Source organism: Amia ocellicauda, chromosome 16 (genome assembly GCF_036373705.1).
Source record: "Amia ocellicauda isolate fAmiCal2 chromosome 16, fAmiCal2.hap1, whole genome shotgun sequence".
Taxonomy (NCBI): Eukaryota; Metazoa; Chordata; class Actinopteri; order Amiiformes; family Amiidae; genus Amia; species Amia ocellicauda.
The window spans coordinates 8,405,138-8,422,324 of NC_089865.1; the positions used below are offsets into that span (position 1 = coordinate 8,405,138).

Below are 17,187 nucleotides of genomic sequence, written 5' to 3' on the forward strand. Positions count from 1 at the left end.
AAATTTTGTGCACAATCTCTGTTAGTGAGCATTTCTCCCTTGCCAAGCTAATCCATCCACCTGACAGGTGTGGCATATCAAGAAGCTGAATAAACAGCGTGACCATTACACAGGTGCACCTTGTTCTGGGGACAATAAAGGCCACTCTGAAATGTGCAGTCTGCAATTTGACATTGGCTGCTGACTGTAGGAATGTCCACCAGAGCTGTTGCCAGAGAATAGAAGGATAATTTCTCTACCAAAAGCCCCATCCAATGTCGTTTTGGAGAATTTGGCAGTACATCCAACCGGCCTCACAAACACAGACCATGTGTACCACGTCAGCCCAGGACTCCACATCTGGCTTCTTCACCTTCGGGAACATCTGAGACCAGCCACCCGAACAGCCGATTAAACTGTGGGTTTGCAACACCGAAGAATGTCTGCACAAACGGTCAGAAAGCATCTCAGGGAAGCTCATCTACGGCTCGTCGTCCTCACCAGGGTATTGACCCAACTGCAGCTCTGATGGATATTCCTGCAGTCAGCACCCCAATTGCACACTCCCTCAAAACATGAGACTTGAAATCCATAGATTAGGGCCTAAATAATTTATTTCAAAAGACTGATTTCTCTATATGAACTGTATCTCAGTAACATCTTTGAAATTGTTGCATGTTGCGTTCCTACAAGAAAAGACTGGATTATAGACTTAGTTTCCAAGTTGGACTGATGACCTTCTCTCATTTGTATTCTTTCTTATGTTACTATGTAAGTGTAGTTTATTTTGGCATTTTTCTTTCTCCTGTTATGGTGAATAATTACATAACTTAGATAATTTATTTAATTCTAATAATTTTCTGTCAAGATATGTACCTTATGTCAATACAAAGAGTTAAATGCATCAATGTATGTCATGGTTCTAGTTGATGCTTGTAGCTAGACATTGGCAAAACCATTGCGCTGTACAAAAATGATGCTAAAATCTCACCTGAAAAATAAATAAATAAATAGTAATGATTCAAAAAATGCAGTATGTTAAGCCTGTAGGGAAACAAATCCAGGGAGAAACAAAAGGCCAGGAAACATTTAATTAAAACACACTTCACACAGAAAAAAAAGGTCTGAAATTAGATTAAAATCGCTGTCATTCCTTTACTTTAATGATCTTACAAAATCTAAAACGATGATTCATTAAAAGTTACATCACGTTTCAAAGACATGGAGCCCCTCTATCACACGGTGTATGCATTTATTTTAGAAATTTAATTAGTCTTCCTTTTTCTTTTATACAGTGTAATTCATGCAGAGTATCTGACATTATTCCTACCCTCCGGATGTCATCTTAACTCAATTACGTGGAATTTGCATATATATAAAATATCTTACTTAAATACAGAATTTACACTACAAATATGATAAGTAATTTCTGTTATGACTCAAGCTAGCCAGGCCCCCCCAGAAATGGAGTTGCCCCCCCACCAAGCTAATATGCTACATTAATCTATCTTATCTGATCAATTAATGTTAATAGTGCTGTGCCTAGTCAAAAGCCTTTTCCAAATATTTTAACGGTCAGATTCCAATTGAAAGTAAAATTTTAAAACAATATGATTGACTCCTGAGTGTTTTTTCCACTGTTGCCTGTCATGTTTTATTTTTATTTTTTTAAATTTCCAGTGCAGACATTGTACACAAAATAAGTGTGTAACATCTTCAGCTTTCTACCGAAAACAGTATGTGAAACCAGGTTACGTCTTTGATTGATTAGAACAAATTCGACAATAACATTTGTAATAGTAAGCACAATGCCATAAGCATTGTAACATCTGTAAGACACGGGTCATTTTTTGAGTTAAAAATATGTAATTTTACTAATAACGAAACAGGAACATGTCCAAGCCTACATTCACCCATGTAGCTGTGGTCTACATTGATTTCTATTAGAAGGTCTCTGTTCTGTTCTATAAATACATTTATGCAGCTGCAATTACCTACAATTCATGGGTGTTAACACCTTTAGACACATAATAAACATCTAATAGGCAACTGTTCCTGATATGTGGTTATTCTTATTATAATATTGTTTTCTCTTAACTATCACGACATCCTAGACCTAAGAATGATTAGATTACCAAACAAATGACTATGTATCACATTAGTATTGCTATTATTATGTAATTTAATCTGACAGCTTTATCGACGCCAGATTTACAAGGTCATAACAAACCACTAAAATACAAAAATTCAGTTCTATACACTGAAATAAATTGTAATAATCTTACAAAAACACTGTACCTCCACATGACACGGAGCCCATTCTCCCAGTACCCACGTGTAGCATGGCCTGACTGGACAAGGGATGACCTGAGAAAGCTGAGGAGGACAAGGTCTCCCCTCTTCATGAGCTGGCTGTATTACAGTACGAGAACGCTGCATGTGACCTGCAAGCATAAACATTAAAACATTAAACACAGGGGGGACAATTAAAGAACAAATACATTTTTTGTATGTTGTGATATACCCTTCATATATTCTTTAATTCTAGTAAATGTTACATCAAGCTGATTTGAATATATATACATCTTTTAAGGCATCTGGCATTTGTAGCATGTGAGAGCCATGCAAGAAACTATAAACCTGAGGACAAGAATGCTTTTTTTCGATTAGTTCAGATGGTTTATCTAGTTCCTGGAAACTGAAAACATTCCATTTAAATTACTGTAATTTGTAATTCTTATTTTTTTATCTGCAGGAAATTGAAAGAATTTGCTTTAACACAAACAGAAGCGCTATACAAAGGCTGAAAAAGCATTACTGAGCATAGAATACCTTAATTTGCAACAGAATGTCTTATGCAACTAATTCCATACATATTAAAAACCTTTTTACAGTAAAGTAAATGTATGGAAATACTCCAATATTTGGTGTCCTCCTCCAAAGTACAACTGCAGCGCAATGTATTTGTGGAAGTGAGAAGGGCCACAATGTGTAATTGTCTGGTGCAAACCCTTATTTAGTTAAGAAAGAAAGTAAACAGTAAAGGATTACACCAAATAACTAGGCTAGGATATCGTTATTCCCATCTGACAGGATCACTTTGACTTAAGGAAAAAATTGGATATTCTACAACAATATGCATTAACAGCTGCCAGAGGATTTGTTTGTGCTGATAGATGTTTGAGAACATACTGCAGGTCTGCGTATAATATCAGATTGCAAACAACTGAATCAAAAATCACAAATGAAAAAGAACACCTTTGTAGATCTTTGATATTGGTTACAAATCCTTGTACAAGACATAACAGCAGTAAGAAACTAATTTATTTTCATTCTTAGTGGTGCTAAATACAGGCTCTCTACTTAAATCAAGATTTTGTATCAGTATAATGATGTGCCATTCAAAAGGGAAAAAAGTAACAAAGCTAAATTAAGATAAATTAATGCTTTAAGTAACCATGTAGCAGACTGATTTATTTGGGAAAGAATGCCTTATGATTCAGAGACAATGCAAATTTTGTTTTTATGAAGAGACAATACTCGTCCAGAAAACTTTCAAAACAACATATGATGTGTAGAAATTAATGTGTTTCACGCAACACGATTACAATTCTTTAACAATGACTGAAACACAAACTAAAACTTTGTACTTTCTTACTAAAAAGCTTCCTTACTTTTTTACACAGTATGCGGCAAAGAGCATTTGTTCAGTACAAAGACAAAAATGGACTGAATGGTACACCAGTATATTCAGTATTTCATTAAACATTGCCTCATCTTGCTGTGCTAATCTATGGAACAGATCCTACAGTGTTAAAGTAAGTCTTATATATTTAACCAACTGCAAATGCTGTGCACATGCATTTCCTCCATGATTAGTCAAGAAATACCCTGACTTAGCAAATTCTGATTAAAACAATCTCTTCTTCCTCCACCCACTCCTCTTCTGTTGATTCAATGGAATTTTCCTAAAACACCGACTTTTTTTTAAACTGTAATATATAGTTCTGTAATTGGATATTTTTTTGCGCAAAATGGGGGCCCTGCCATTTTTCTCGTGAAAGGGAATTGGCGCTTGGGAGATGTATTGGTGTGGCACTGTCTACAGCACATCAAATTAGAAGTGAAATGATGTGACGCACTACTGTGGGCACAGACAGCTGTTTTAGGACTCACTACCTAAAAAGGTTAATTTAGATTTTAAAATGTACATGAATGATACGCTTACAAACAAAACTAATTTAAAATTTCCATTACTTTTCCAAAAATGTATAGATTTTTTTGGATATTTCAAAACATTTCCAGGCCTGGAAAATTTAATTTAAAATTCCTTAGCATTTCCAGGACTCGTGGGAACCCTGATCACATTAATGGGTATGTGTTAACAGATAGATGGAGGAAGAAATACAAATGGTACTTCAAGCTGTATAAACTTTGCCTCTGCCTAATGCAAAATCTAAACAAAACAAAAAGGTAAATACATATTTTTATCAAAATTAATGGATCAAGCCTTCCTCCATCTGTAATGAATTTCACCACAGGTCATTTACTATGTTTTCATGCTTTTTCTGGAGAGTACCCTGAACAACAGACATCGTATTTTGCACAATCTTGTACCACAAGCATTTGTGTTTTTATTGTGAGGGCCATTACATATACCAACATGACAACAAATAGTATGACAAAGCTAAGTGTGTAACAGTATCTAGGGGAGAATAATGCTGAAATCGTTTCAATTCTTGCTCTAAGTCTTCAATCCCCAAAATCACATCTGGGATAAAATGAAATGGCAGGGTTCTGCTCCTGCTGAACTACAAACTGCACTGCAGAAAGAATGTCACAGTATTCCTATGGCCTTCTGTCTAAAGGAATGTGAATGTGAAGAACGTAATTCTAGGCCCACACCCATTACTTTTTGTAATGTATTGTATATTACACATTAAGAGTGTCTAGTTATAACATATATTGTACTTGTTGCTGTTATAGGTAGACAGTATTCTGGTTTTGGCTTTTTTAATTACCTTGTTCACCACAAGTGTGAGAACATTCTGTCCACGGTGACCAGTCTGAGAGCATGCAGTTAACTGGACAGTCTACCAGGCAGTGAAGTGCCAATCTCCACTTTTTCTCCAGACCAATCTGAAAAGAAAAGGAGAAAAGACTGAATACAGTAACCTGCTACAATGTCAATGCCAGTGACATTGAGGTCATAACATGATATATAGGTGATTATCTGTAACAAAGCTGTTTTCTGTTGAGTGCAGTGGAAACAGTCAAGAGGTCTCTATAGGTCTCCTGCCTTCTGTTCTCAAGATTGGAGATTACCTATCTTGTATCAGTTGTCATCAATGCATTCATTTTTAAAGCTTACGGTTAAACAAAAATTTGGATCTGGGTCTGAATAGCATAACCCAACAACCAAAATATGAAATATATTAATCTAAATTTGTTAAAGATGAGGTTTCTTTGTTTCTCTGTTTATATCACTATTTTGCTTTCCTGTGATGCTGTTTTCAGCTTGTTTTCAGGCAGTTCTTGTCAGGAGAGAACTGGGGGTTTTGAATTTCTAAAGCTCTAACATTTGGCTCTGAAATCAGAAACATGCATACAGACATTTGATGGTGATTTTTGTCCTAATACATAACATTGTTGTCAAACCATCCATCATAACAATTTCCACTGGCCAAAGCCAGGGTCATATAAGCCTATCAATATAATATTAAATACCTTTGCTTACTTGTTATATTGTTATATTTTGAAATCCCCCAAATTACCGGCAATTGAGGGCAATTTTAAATGATTTATCAATATAAACCTGTGCCTGCCATTTCAGAGACTACTGGTGCTTACTCTTCTAGAAAGTACCTGTGATGCTTTTGGTACTTTTAGGAAGAGCAGGCTTCCATATCCTCCCCAATATTGGGTGATGGTTTTCCATCTTTTACAAAAGGACAGTAATCTTAACATGATACTAAACATGTATGAATATGGCCCTTTGTCAGTTTGTAATCTCTGTGTACCATGAATCTTGCTTATTTTTTTTATTTTACTGTAGTCCCTTGGGTTGACACTATTGTCAACACTATTAAGGATTTTAAACACTCTATTGTAATACCCTACTATTGTCCTCTTTTGAAAACTAATGATGTTACACTCCTTTAATCTGCCAGAGTATGACAGCATTATAGCATTATAGAATTATACCGCTTGATCTTCCTTGAACTCTTTGCAGGGTAGGGAAGGGCTTAATTTTAACAGTGATTAAGATAAATACTTTTTACATGTTTCACATCTTATATGTTCTGAATGTTTATATACATATTAGGGCTTCCTCAATTAATTGGGTGTATTAATCAACTAATGAATTGATCGACAATAACATTTTCTCTATTTAATTGAGCAGATTATTATAAAAAAAATTAATTATAATGACTGGCGATTATACGGTTAACACCAGAAGTGCCGACATTTCGAATTACCTACAAGAGCCAAAACCGCTAATTTTAACTGACAGCTCTTTAAACAGTGCGTTATAATGAAAGGCAAACGATCGAATAAAACTAGCACAAATGGAGTAGGGTATTTAAATGGAAATATGAACAAAATGATTAGTATAAATAACATTAAAGCACTTAATTTTTTTCCTAAAGGCTTACACTGCATAGTCAAAACAAATAAATGAAACAAGTGTATATTTAATCACTTTCAGTGTCCACTCAATCTGACTACAGACATGAAAGACTGTAGACAGGTGAGGTAGAGATTGCAACTTGAACTCGATTTGTGTTTATGCAGTTTAACGCCATAGGCATATTTAATTCAAATTAAATGATGAAACTGAGCAGTTCAGCGCTTCTAGTGTGAAATTATAAAGGCGAATCATGCAAGAGATCACATCACAAGAGCTACAGTACAGTATCCATGCACAAACTCGAGTGTTACAAGCTGCTAATGGGAAAACTACAGTCATTGGATTCAAACTGGATTCATAAGGAAACATTGAAGACAATGGAAAGGTTTTTTGTTTCATTTGCAAGCAATGCTGTTCTTACAAGGGCAGTGTGAGTAGTTTACAGTATCATTTGTGAGCAAAACATCCGTTTGCTGTAGCGAATAGGCTATAATTTTGTTTGCTGATTATAATGATTAAGTGTATTTTTTTAAATATACATTTCTATTGTTTCTACCATTTCCGTTCAGAGTTGTTATACTGTAATATCAATGCCTAATATTTATTAAAGTATTACTGTGTGGCACAACCACTTAAAGACTGTTACACTTATTTTAATAAATGCCCGATTAATCAACTAATGTCCATTGATTTACCAATCAAATATTAATATTAATCGACTGACAGCCCTATATATATATATATATATATATATATTGGAAATAGGTTGCTTAAAGAGAGTGCACAATGCGGATACCTGTTCACAATATCTTAGCTCCACCACCTTCCCATCACTTCTCACACAATCCAGTAGACGTGTTTTGGTTCCTTGTCCACACACTGCATTCTCTCTCAGCTGGCATGTGCTCCAATCTAAAAATGTATAAATACATATGTACATTGTTTAATATGTAAATTTGTTCATTAGAATTGCATGTGCAATCAATGAAACTTCTTGGCCTCTGCAGAATCTGACATTAACATCTTCCAGTCATGTTCAAAAAAATTGAAGAATGAAAAAATAATAAAATAAACACAATCCATATGTATAATGTTAAGTAGTTAGTTGTCTCATGACACTCCACCCCACACAGAAGCTTGGCCCATCACCTGAAACATTGTACTGGTAAGTAAAGCAGTTTGTGTTGAGAATGCAAGGTTCAGTCTCAGAGTCCTCTGGGCATGTTTTTCCAGTCTGCGGGAGTCTAAGGGTTTGTCTTATCCGTCTTCTTACTCCTGTTTGGTCACATGGCTATAATAAATCATGAAGTAAAAAGAGTTTATTATTTTAAAATTTGTTTTATATACAGGTTATGATTTATACATAATGATATATTTAAAAGCAACAATCATTGAATTATATAGATTTTAATTCAAATATTCAATATAAATGTCTACTTCATACAATGCAGTCTCCCATCTGTACAAATTATTACATTCACATTCATTCAAAGAAACATTGATATCAGTTTTGATTTTAGTGTTTGGTAAGCCACAATATGCCTGGGGTCAAAATAATACTTTAAATTTGATACAACAATGTTATAATCTTATGGAACTAAATTTAGATGAAAACACGTTCAGTTAGAGGAATTGTCTGACTGATTTTATCACCATTTTAATGTTAGAAATAATGGGAGCAAAATATGTCAAAATGAATCTGGAATTTCTGATATATATATATACAAAAAGAATGGTAATGAAGTATGGTTCTCATGTGGTAAGCCATAATTTCAAGGAAATCATTATTGGTAAAATAATAATTATCTCCGTCACTGTAACTATTTAATGAGAAACTGTTTACATGCATAACTGGCCTGATCCGTGGGTTTAATAACAGGTGGCTATAATCATTAGTTAGAGTGGGTATTAGTCAGGTGGTAAATCACAATCTATAATCCATATGTAAGAGCTTTTGTGAGCTTTGATTAAACAATATTTAAAATGATAATAAATCATATAAGCATAATCATAAAAAAATGAAATGGGCTGAAACAATGGGTGAGATTACATGCAGTTTACTTAAGGCATGATGATGCGTGTGCACGTTTAGCCGAAAACCTTGGGAATCAGGTTTGCGGCCAAAAGAAAATGACCACAGAGAAGGACAGGGTAAAGCCCAAATATGCGAGTAAATTACATAAAATTGCAAAATCACAGGGAAAACACGGCCATTTCCACATTTCACATGCAAATTCTAATAATCATATATATGTAAATTACCACTTTATAAAAGTGAAAGATAACTGGTCAGTTTATCGTGGGTGCTGATGAACGTTTCATGGTTAGCAATGGTGTATTTCAGGTACATCACGTTGTAATCTTAACTTTATAAAACCCTTTAATTCATGGCTTCCTAGCTCCATCAGTGACATGAAAAACTACTCGGGTAAGATCAGTAAAACATTAAAAAAATGTAATTTTGAATGCCTCCATATTTAACATTCTGACACTGGACAACCTAAATAATGAAAACAATAAAATACAGGTGAGAAGGGAATAATCTTTATGTTCTTACCATTGGGCATCTGCTCCATTCACTCCACCTGGACATCACACAGTCATCGGGACATGGGAGAAAACAGGTCTGAGCCCTGAATGGCATTTCCTCTTGGTCACACAGTTCATCATCCACAATCTCTCCAGGGCCTTCTCCTGTGTTATTCACACACCTAGGGATATGGATATGTACTATGTGTAAAGCATGCATCGCCTTAGTGAGGTATAGCAGCTCTTGCTTTCACAGTCAAAACAGGAGAATGTATTTTTGTCAGTCAAAGAATGATACTGATATAAAGCATCTGAAATGTACTATAGAAATACTTCTCCTCCTCCTCCTGCTGTTACTATATTTCAAGACAACATACTGCAATTATATAGAATCCATACTCTGATCTTAGGACCTTATGTTTCTGTCTTGTACTACCTCTTTATAAAATTGTTTATCTGCAATTCAGGAGTTCAGACAACCTCATTAGATGTATGTAGCAAAAGGTAAATAGAATTTATTTTGGCCTAGACTCCCTCGACTAAGGGATTGATGATGACCATGAGGATGATGCTCAAATAAATGGAAACAGTGGGAACCGGGATTCCTCAGACCAGGCAGTTTTTCCAATCCTCCATTGCCCAGTGTTGGTGTTCCTTAGCCCACTATAACTGTAGTTTCTTATTTTTCACTGACAGGAGTGGATCGTGGTTAGGTTGTTGGCTGCCATACGCTATCCATGGCCAGGTGCAAGGAGTTGTGCAACAGCTGTTATTTGACTGACTGTAGCCTGTCTGTTATTCTACACAAGCCAAGTCAGTACCCCACCTTTTCCATCATTGAGATGTTTCAGATCCTCAGGACGGTGGACAATTCTCGATGCACCCATGACCCGTGTTGTACGTGAAAAACCAAGCAGGGTTGTAGTTTCTGATATATTCATACCGGCTCGTCTGGTACCAACTACCATGCCCTTTTCAAAATCGCTTAAATCTTTTGTCTAGCCCATTCTCCCTCTGAATGGCACACACACATAATTCCTAGGTACCTGCTTTAAACAGCATAGTCTGAACATGCGTTGCTGTCACTGACTGCGCAGTCTATTTAATGAAAAGGGGAGGTGTATCTAATAAAGTGGCCACTCAGTGTATATTTTTGCGTGAGTTAGCTCAATTAAATGCTTTTTGATTGTGATGTTTTTGACTTTTAATGCTTCAATTGATTCAATTACCATTTATGTAATTGTAATTATTCAAAGTGCACTTTGATGATTTCTTAATTGTTAATTTAATGATTACACCTTAGCAGGCTGCAGGGACATCTACGGAATAACAGTCGAGTTACAACTGATAAGAAAAAAGTCACAGAAAACACAGGGATATGGTTATAAGATATGGGGCTTCAAAAGACATTCATTGAAGGTGGTTATGCTGAACTCCTATAAACAAATAACCAATTAAATGTTAGAAATAAATCAAATTGAATTTAAAATGTTATCTGATAAGTTATTAATTCAAACACAGCATATAGATATACCTATACACAATTAATTGGGATACTAGAAAGATAAGGCATGACAATATGAATATTACTTGATTTTTCTGCTTTGTACTCCTTCTCCGCAATCTGGCATTTTGTCCACAGTGTTAATCGTACAAACGGACCAGGCCTCCATCACCCAGATGTACCGACTGCATTCGCTGTAACACGGGACTGCCTCATACACCTGCAAATATGAAGAAAACAAAAGAAATCTCGCTTACAAAATGGTACTTAAGTAGAAAAATAATATATCTATTGGAATGCTATGTCCTTTTTGACCTGGTTGGAGGGGGTGTTGCTTTTTGAACATTTCTCCCTATCTCTGCTTCACTTCAGTTATACATTATTAATGCAGCCCATAATGACTGGCATTCTAGTGATGAGAAGAAAATTCCTGTTCCCCTGCCTGAGGGCACAATAGCCTCCCCCCGTTACCTGTCACAAAACCAGCATAAGTCCTGAACATTGTGCTGCAGTGGTCTGTTATACTGAAACTTCCCTGGACAAAAAAAAAACAGTAATTGACAACCTTAAATCTTGTTTTTGGCTTCCCTTGGGCTTTGGATTTTGTGCTGCAAATACACAAACCTCTACATGACTCATATGTGAACCACATGGATCATAATTGCCAGTCTTCTTTACGGGTCAGACATTGACAAATATAGTACAGGCTCCAAATGCAGAGGAATGTGAAACTTCAGATTCTTTTCATTTAAAAAGAAATACAACATTGATATATATCTGGTGGTCTTGTATATATTCTTCAAATATCCATCACAGATATTTTTAGAGGAAAACATTCTGTAAAACACTAATTATGACATGAAACACATCTGAAATGAGTCATCGCTCACCACGGGCAGGATTAAATCAAAAATGTTGGCGCTGCGAGTCGCTCGCCTGTCTGCGAATGGAAATCACGCTGCTAAACTATCGTGGGATTAAATCTGACCCCATTTGCGCAGCGGAACGACTTCCTCGCAGCTCCTTTCTTGCACAACGCGAGATAATGAAACAAAACTTTCAAACAGTTTGCTATTAGCGGCTGGTTAAAATTTTGGTTAATCCTGCCCAACAATACAATGGGAGTGGTCCCATTTTTGCTGTATTAAATCAAGAAAATATCTGCGAGAAAACAACCTGAAAATGCTCTCACAGCTGCTCTAGTTTTAGACACTTCGGAGGTGTCTATAGCCTCTTGCGGTTGTGGCGAAGTCTAAAGACAGCCCGTCCAGCACAGGTCTGCGCAGGCGCTGCTCGGTGGGTTCATTACCGAGCCTCCTCGGCTCTGTGTGTCCAGGCGAAATAACTGCTAATTGCTGCAGTAACTGCAACACAGGTGTGCAGTGCGCGTCACAAAGTATATGTTGCGCACAGCATCAATACAAATGAAACGTTGCCTATTGTTCGTTTACGTATTTCTTCATGACTTGATGTCGAATTAACTTGTTCGTTTATTCAGCTGTTGCTTTGTTTGTTCTGAAAACAATTGTATTTCTTAAAAATGGTTGCCTTCTACACATCTTTCGTGGGAATAGTGCCAACTATTGAGTAAATATTAAACCTCACTCGTACTCACTACAAAGTTATGTATATTCAGCCTATATTCTGTATAAGGTGGGTGTTTCCATGCATGATACATTTGGCATTAGTTTAAAGTTCTACACATAACAGAAAAGGTGGGCTGTTTTCCTTTCAGTTTTAAAGTGGGCAAACAGCTGTTTCCAGATGGGGTATATCCAACAGAAGGGCACATGTAATGCCAGCCAGTATCCATTTATATTAGGTTAACATACATATTCTTGTTAAAATATATCAGCATAACAGCAGTTCTCGAGTTGATTCATGTTGTCACATTCACATACAGCCTAGAAATCTTGCTACAGGCATACCGTAAAACTTCAACTATACGCCCCTGGCATTTATTCCAAATAACTGCAAAAAGCTGCGGCGTCAATTGGAGACCGGCAATTGTATTAAACGTTCATAAATAAAAAGACATCGTGAACTCAAGCAGGGTAAGAAGAGCCTGGAAACATTGCTTAATTGTAGTAGGCTAATAGGCCAGACATTTATTTATTTATTTTTGTAATTATTATTATTTTTTTAATAATTTGCTTTCCAAAGATTCAAACAAATCACATTCAATGTATGGTGAACTATACACTGGATTGAAAACAACATACCGGTAATTCTGTTAGCTGTCTAAGATTCAATATACTGTGAAGCTAAATAAACAAAAAGCACTTCAACAAAACCGTGGCAATACGCTTTAAAACAAACCATCAACCAACTTCATTAATGCATTGTTTATGTTGCAATTGACAGTTAGTTCAATCACTGCAATGAAGTTGGTTTATTTAGCTTCACAGTATAAAGTGTATATATATATATATATATATATATATATATATATATATATATATATATATATATAGTACGTTTGCCCACTGACAAAGAAATGATCAGTCTATAATTTTAATGGTAGGTTTATTTTAACAGTGAGAGACAGAATAACAACAAAAAAAGTTATAAATTGATTTGCATGTTAATGAGTTAAATAAGTATTTGATCCCCTATCAATCAGCAAGATTTCTGGTTCCCAGGTGTCTTTTACACAGGTAACGAGCTGAGATTAGGAGCACTCTCTTAAAGGGAGTGCTCCTAATCTCAGCTCGTTACCTGTATAAAAGACACCTGTCCACAGAAGCAATCAATCAATCAGATTCCAAACTCTCCACCATGGCCAAGACCAAAGAGCTGTCCAAGGATGTCAGGGACAAGACCATCGCCAAGCAGCTTGGTGAGAAGGTGACAACAGTTGGTGCGATTATTTGCAAATGGAAGAAAACCCTTGTTGGCAATCACAGAGGTCAGACGTTTCTTGTAGTTGGCCACCAGGTTTGCACACATCTCAGGAGGGATTTTGTCCCACTCCTCTTTGCAGATCCTCTCCAAGTCATTAAGGTTTCGAGGCTGACGTTTGGCAACTCGAACCTTCAGCTCCCTGCACAGATTTTCTATGGGATTAAGGTCTGGAGACTGGCTAGGCCACTCCGGGACCTTAATGTGCTTCTTCTTGAGCCACTCCTTTGTTGCCTTGGCTGTGTGTTTTGGGTCAATGTCATGCTGGAATATCCATCCACGACCCATTTTCAATGCCCTGGCTGAGGGAAGGAGGTTCTCACCCAAGATTTGACGGTACATGGCCCCGTCCATCGTCCCTTTGATGCGGTGCAGTTGTCCTGTCCCCTTAGCAGAAAAACACCCCCAAAGCATAATGTTTCCACCTCCATGTTTGACGGTGGGGATGGTGTTCTTGGGGTCATTCCTCCTCCTCCAAACACGGCAAGTTGAGTTGATGCCAAAGAGCTCGATTTTGGTCTCATATGACCACAATACTTTCTCTGAATCATTCAGATGTTCATTGGCATACTTCAGACGGGCCTGTACATGTGCTTTCTTGAGCAGGGGGACTTTGCGGGCGCTGCAGGATTTCAGTCCTTCACGGTGTAGTGTGTTACCAATTGTTTTCTTGGTGACTATGGTCCCAGCTGCCTTGAGATCATTAACAAGATCCTCCCGTGTAGTTCTGGGCTGATTCCTCACCATTCTCATGATCATTGAAACTCCACGAGGTGAGATCTTGCATGGAGCCCCAGACCGAGGGAGACTGACAGTCATTTTGTGTTTCTTCCATTTGTGAATAATCGCACCAACTGTTGTCACCTTCTCACCAAGCTGCTTGGCGATGGTCTTGTAGCCCATTACAGTCTTGTGTAGGTCTAAAATCTTGTCCCTGACATCCTTGGACAGCTCTTTGGTCTTGGCCATGGTGGAGAGTTTGTAATCTGATTGATTGATTGATTGCTTCTGTGGACAGGTGTCTTTTATACAGGTAACGAGCTGAGATTAGGAGCACTCCCTTTAAGAGAGTGCTCCTAATCTCAGCTCGTTACCTGGGAGCCAGAAATCTTGCTGATTAATAGGGGATCAAACTTATTTCCCTCATTAACATGCAAATCAATGTATAACTTTTTTGAAATGCGTTTTTTTGGATTTTTTTGTTGTTATTCTGTCTCTCACTGTTAAAATACACCTACCATTAAAATTATAGACTGATCATTTCTTTGTCAGTGGGCAAACGTACAAAATCCGCAGGGGATCAAATACTTTATTCCCTCACTGTAGTTAAAGTGAGAAATAAATTAATAAAAACAGGAGTGTTGTTGTTTTTTTTTTAAATTAATATATGGTATATATATTTACTGAAAACAAAAAAGACGCATAACCCGGCGTTTATTAGAGATGGGCTGCTATTTGAGACCTGGCAAGTATTGGAAATTTTACGGTATATATGGATGCGTAACTTGCAAGCCAACATGTCCAGTGTATGAGGTTTGTGCACTGCACATTGGGTGGATTAAATAAATACATACATACATACATACATACATACATACATACAGAATCCGTTAAAGGAAAATTTGCACAATGTAGCAGATACATTTAGGATTGGAAAAAAATATAATCTTAGAAAAATAAGAATGATCTGAACAGATAATCTTGTAGGGGGCTTGGTGGTCGAATAGCATCATAACAGGAGACTTGCATTCACATAGAAACTCCAACATCAGTTGCGGAAACAGCTGATTTCCAATGAAAAGTTGCTAGTTTCTTCCAATGATAAATGTAACCACTATTTATTATTTATGTAAATAAATACATTCACATTGTCACAACGCGTTAGCTGGGAAGTGGACGCTGAATAAAATATTGACATTGATCTGTTATTCACCCAACCATTGATCCACCCGCTAATAGATAACGCATAGATAAGAGCGTCTGCAAATAATAATAATAATATTAACTACACAGCTTTCATCACTGGCGGTTTTGGTTTTTATTTTATTATCTTTTCTTCTACTCATATTTGTAACCGCTAAGAAGTATAGGCTTGTAGTGTTGTGGATTCACAGCACGGAGCGCCAGATCGTTGTGTTTATCTGCTTTATTGACCCATCGCAGCTTCTCGCAGCCCGTCCTGCTCTGCCACCTCCGTGGTGCCTCTCACGGTGCCCGCCCATCTCAGAATCCACGCCCTCAGGACAGGATCCTCCCTGATTCCCTCCTGCAACTCTTTCGCAACTATTTGTGTCCGCACCTTGCGATTTTTTTGTATTTAATCCTGCCCCACGTCTCTCCTCCCTTTACACCTGCTTTATGTGAACAATCTCTCAAACATTTTGGTCCTTCCCTTTGAAAGTCTGTATGATCAATTTCAGAATGAATGCTTTTCTGTTTGTAACACAGCATGGTGCTGCTTTTTATCTTGCAAAGGTCTTTTACTTAAATATTTTATATAAGGCCTCCTATTAATTCTGAATGACTGATTGAGAAACTGTTCATATAAGCTGATCTTATAACATATGTATACATTTTTTGTATAAGCTAAGTGTTGTACATCATTTTATTTTTTACAAAAATGCCTTTACTTTTGTTGAATTGATAAGTTTAATTTAATATGGTTAATGACCCTCTGTATTGGCAAATGCTTTGATTAACATTTCTGAAAAATAAAATTATACACAATTCAAATGATGTGAAAGTCAATTTAGTTAAAAAAACAAAACAAAACAAAAAACAGATCCAAGGTCAATTTCCGTCCAACCTTGCTAACTCAGCTGGCCTGGCCTAATAACTGCAGCTTTATATTATTGCTTCATTCCCATATGTCACTATGGCAACAAGATTATTTGAGTTCAACATTGCTCTACACAGCCTACTTCAACAATCTGATTATAACAATGACTCCGTCCTGACTTAAAGTTTAATTAACACGAAAAAATATAATATTTAGTAATGTATTACATGCTGTGATTATTGCTATTGGCAATTTTTTTTTAACATTCTATAAAGAGAAAGAGATAGGTACGATTTTCATGAAAGACAAGTGTATTTGTATTAACCTTAAGCCTTTCTCAGATTTTAAGATGAAGACAAACTACCAAACTGTCAAATAGTTTTGCACATGCTGTGAGGTCTATACAGTGTGCAAAACATTTTGATGTTACTGTGTGAAAGAAACCAACAGGAAAACAAAACTCATTCCAATATTTTTTTTTATCTCTAGGTCAAGTAGAAGTATAATACATTATAGCTGTTTCTGCAACTTTTTAAGATTATTTATTTCAAACCCACTTGATATTCAACACTCAAATATGTACACTACAACCATAAGCATTTCCCCTCTTTGAGTAATAATGGTCGGAAACGACAAACTGAGACGCAAAAGAAATACACTAGTTGAGTTGATAACAAAAAGCACTCTGGGTAATCATACAACAAACAAGCTATTGTTTTCCTCCTCTGAAATAACCCTCCTGCAAACTGTTGTCCTACTTTAATTTAAACATTTGGTTCCGATTTTCTTTTTTTAAAGAAAAAAAAAATACAAGGTCAGCTCCTAGGAGATTCATTATTTTAAAGGTTTACTTACTATTCACTA

General features: G+C 36.4%; 1 protein-coding gene across 1 annotated transcript in view; it reads right to left on the reverse strand.

Moving 5' to 3' along the window:
• Nucleotides 1-17,187, reverse strand: part of thsd7ba (thrombospondin, type I, domain containing 7Ba) — a 110,087-nt gene that overhangs the window by 12,016 nt on the left and 80,884 nt on the right. Inside the window, exons 16-21 of the mRNA XM_066688515.1 lie at nucleotides 10,730-10,863; nucleotides 9,168-9,321; nucleotides 7,760-7,901; nucleotides 7,407-7,522; nucleotides 5,001-5,118; nucleotides 2,278-2,423 (exon numbers count right to left, since the gene is read on the reverse strand). Of these exons, the coding sequence (XP_066544612.1) occupies nucleotides 2,278-2,423; nucleotides 5,001-5,118; nucleotides 7,407-7,522; nucleotides 7,760-7,901; nucleotides 9,168-9,321; nucleotides 10,730-10,863 (810 nt within the window). The remainder of the gene's footprint in view (nucleotides 1-2,277; nucleotides 2,424-5,000; nucleotides 5,119-7,406; nucleotides 7,523-7,759; nucleotides 7,902-9,167; nucleotides 9,322-10,729; nucleotides 10,864-17,187) is intronic.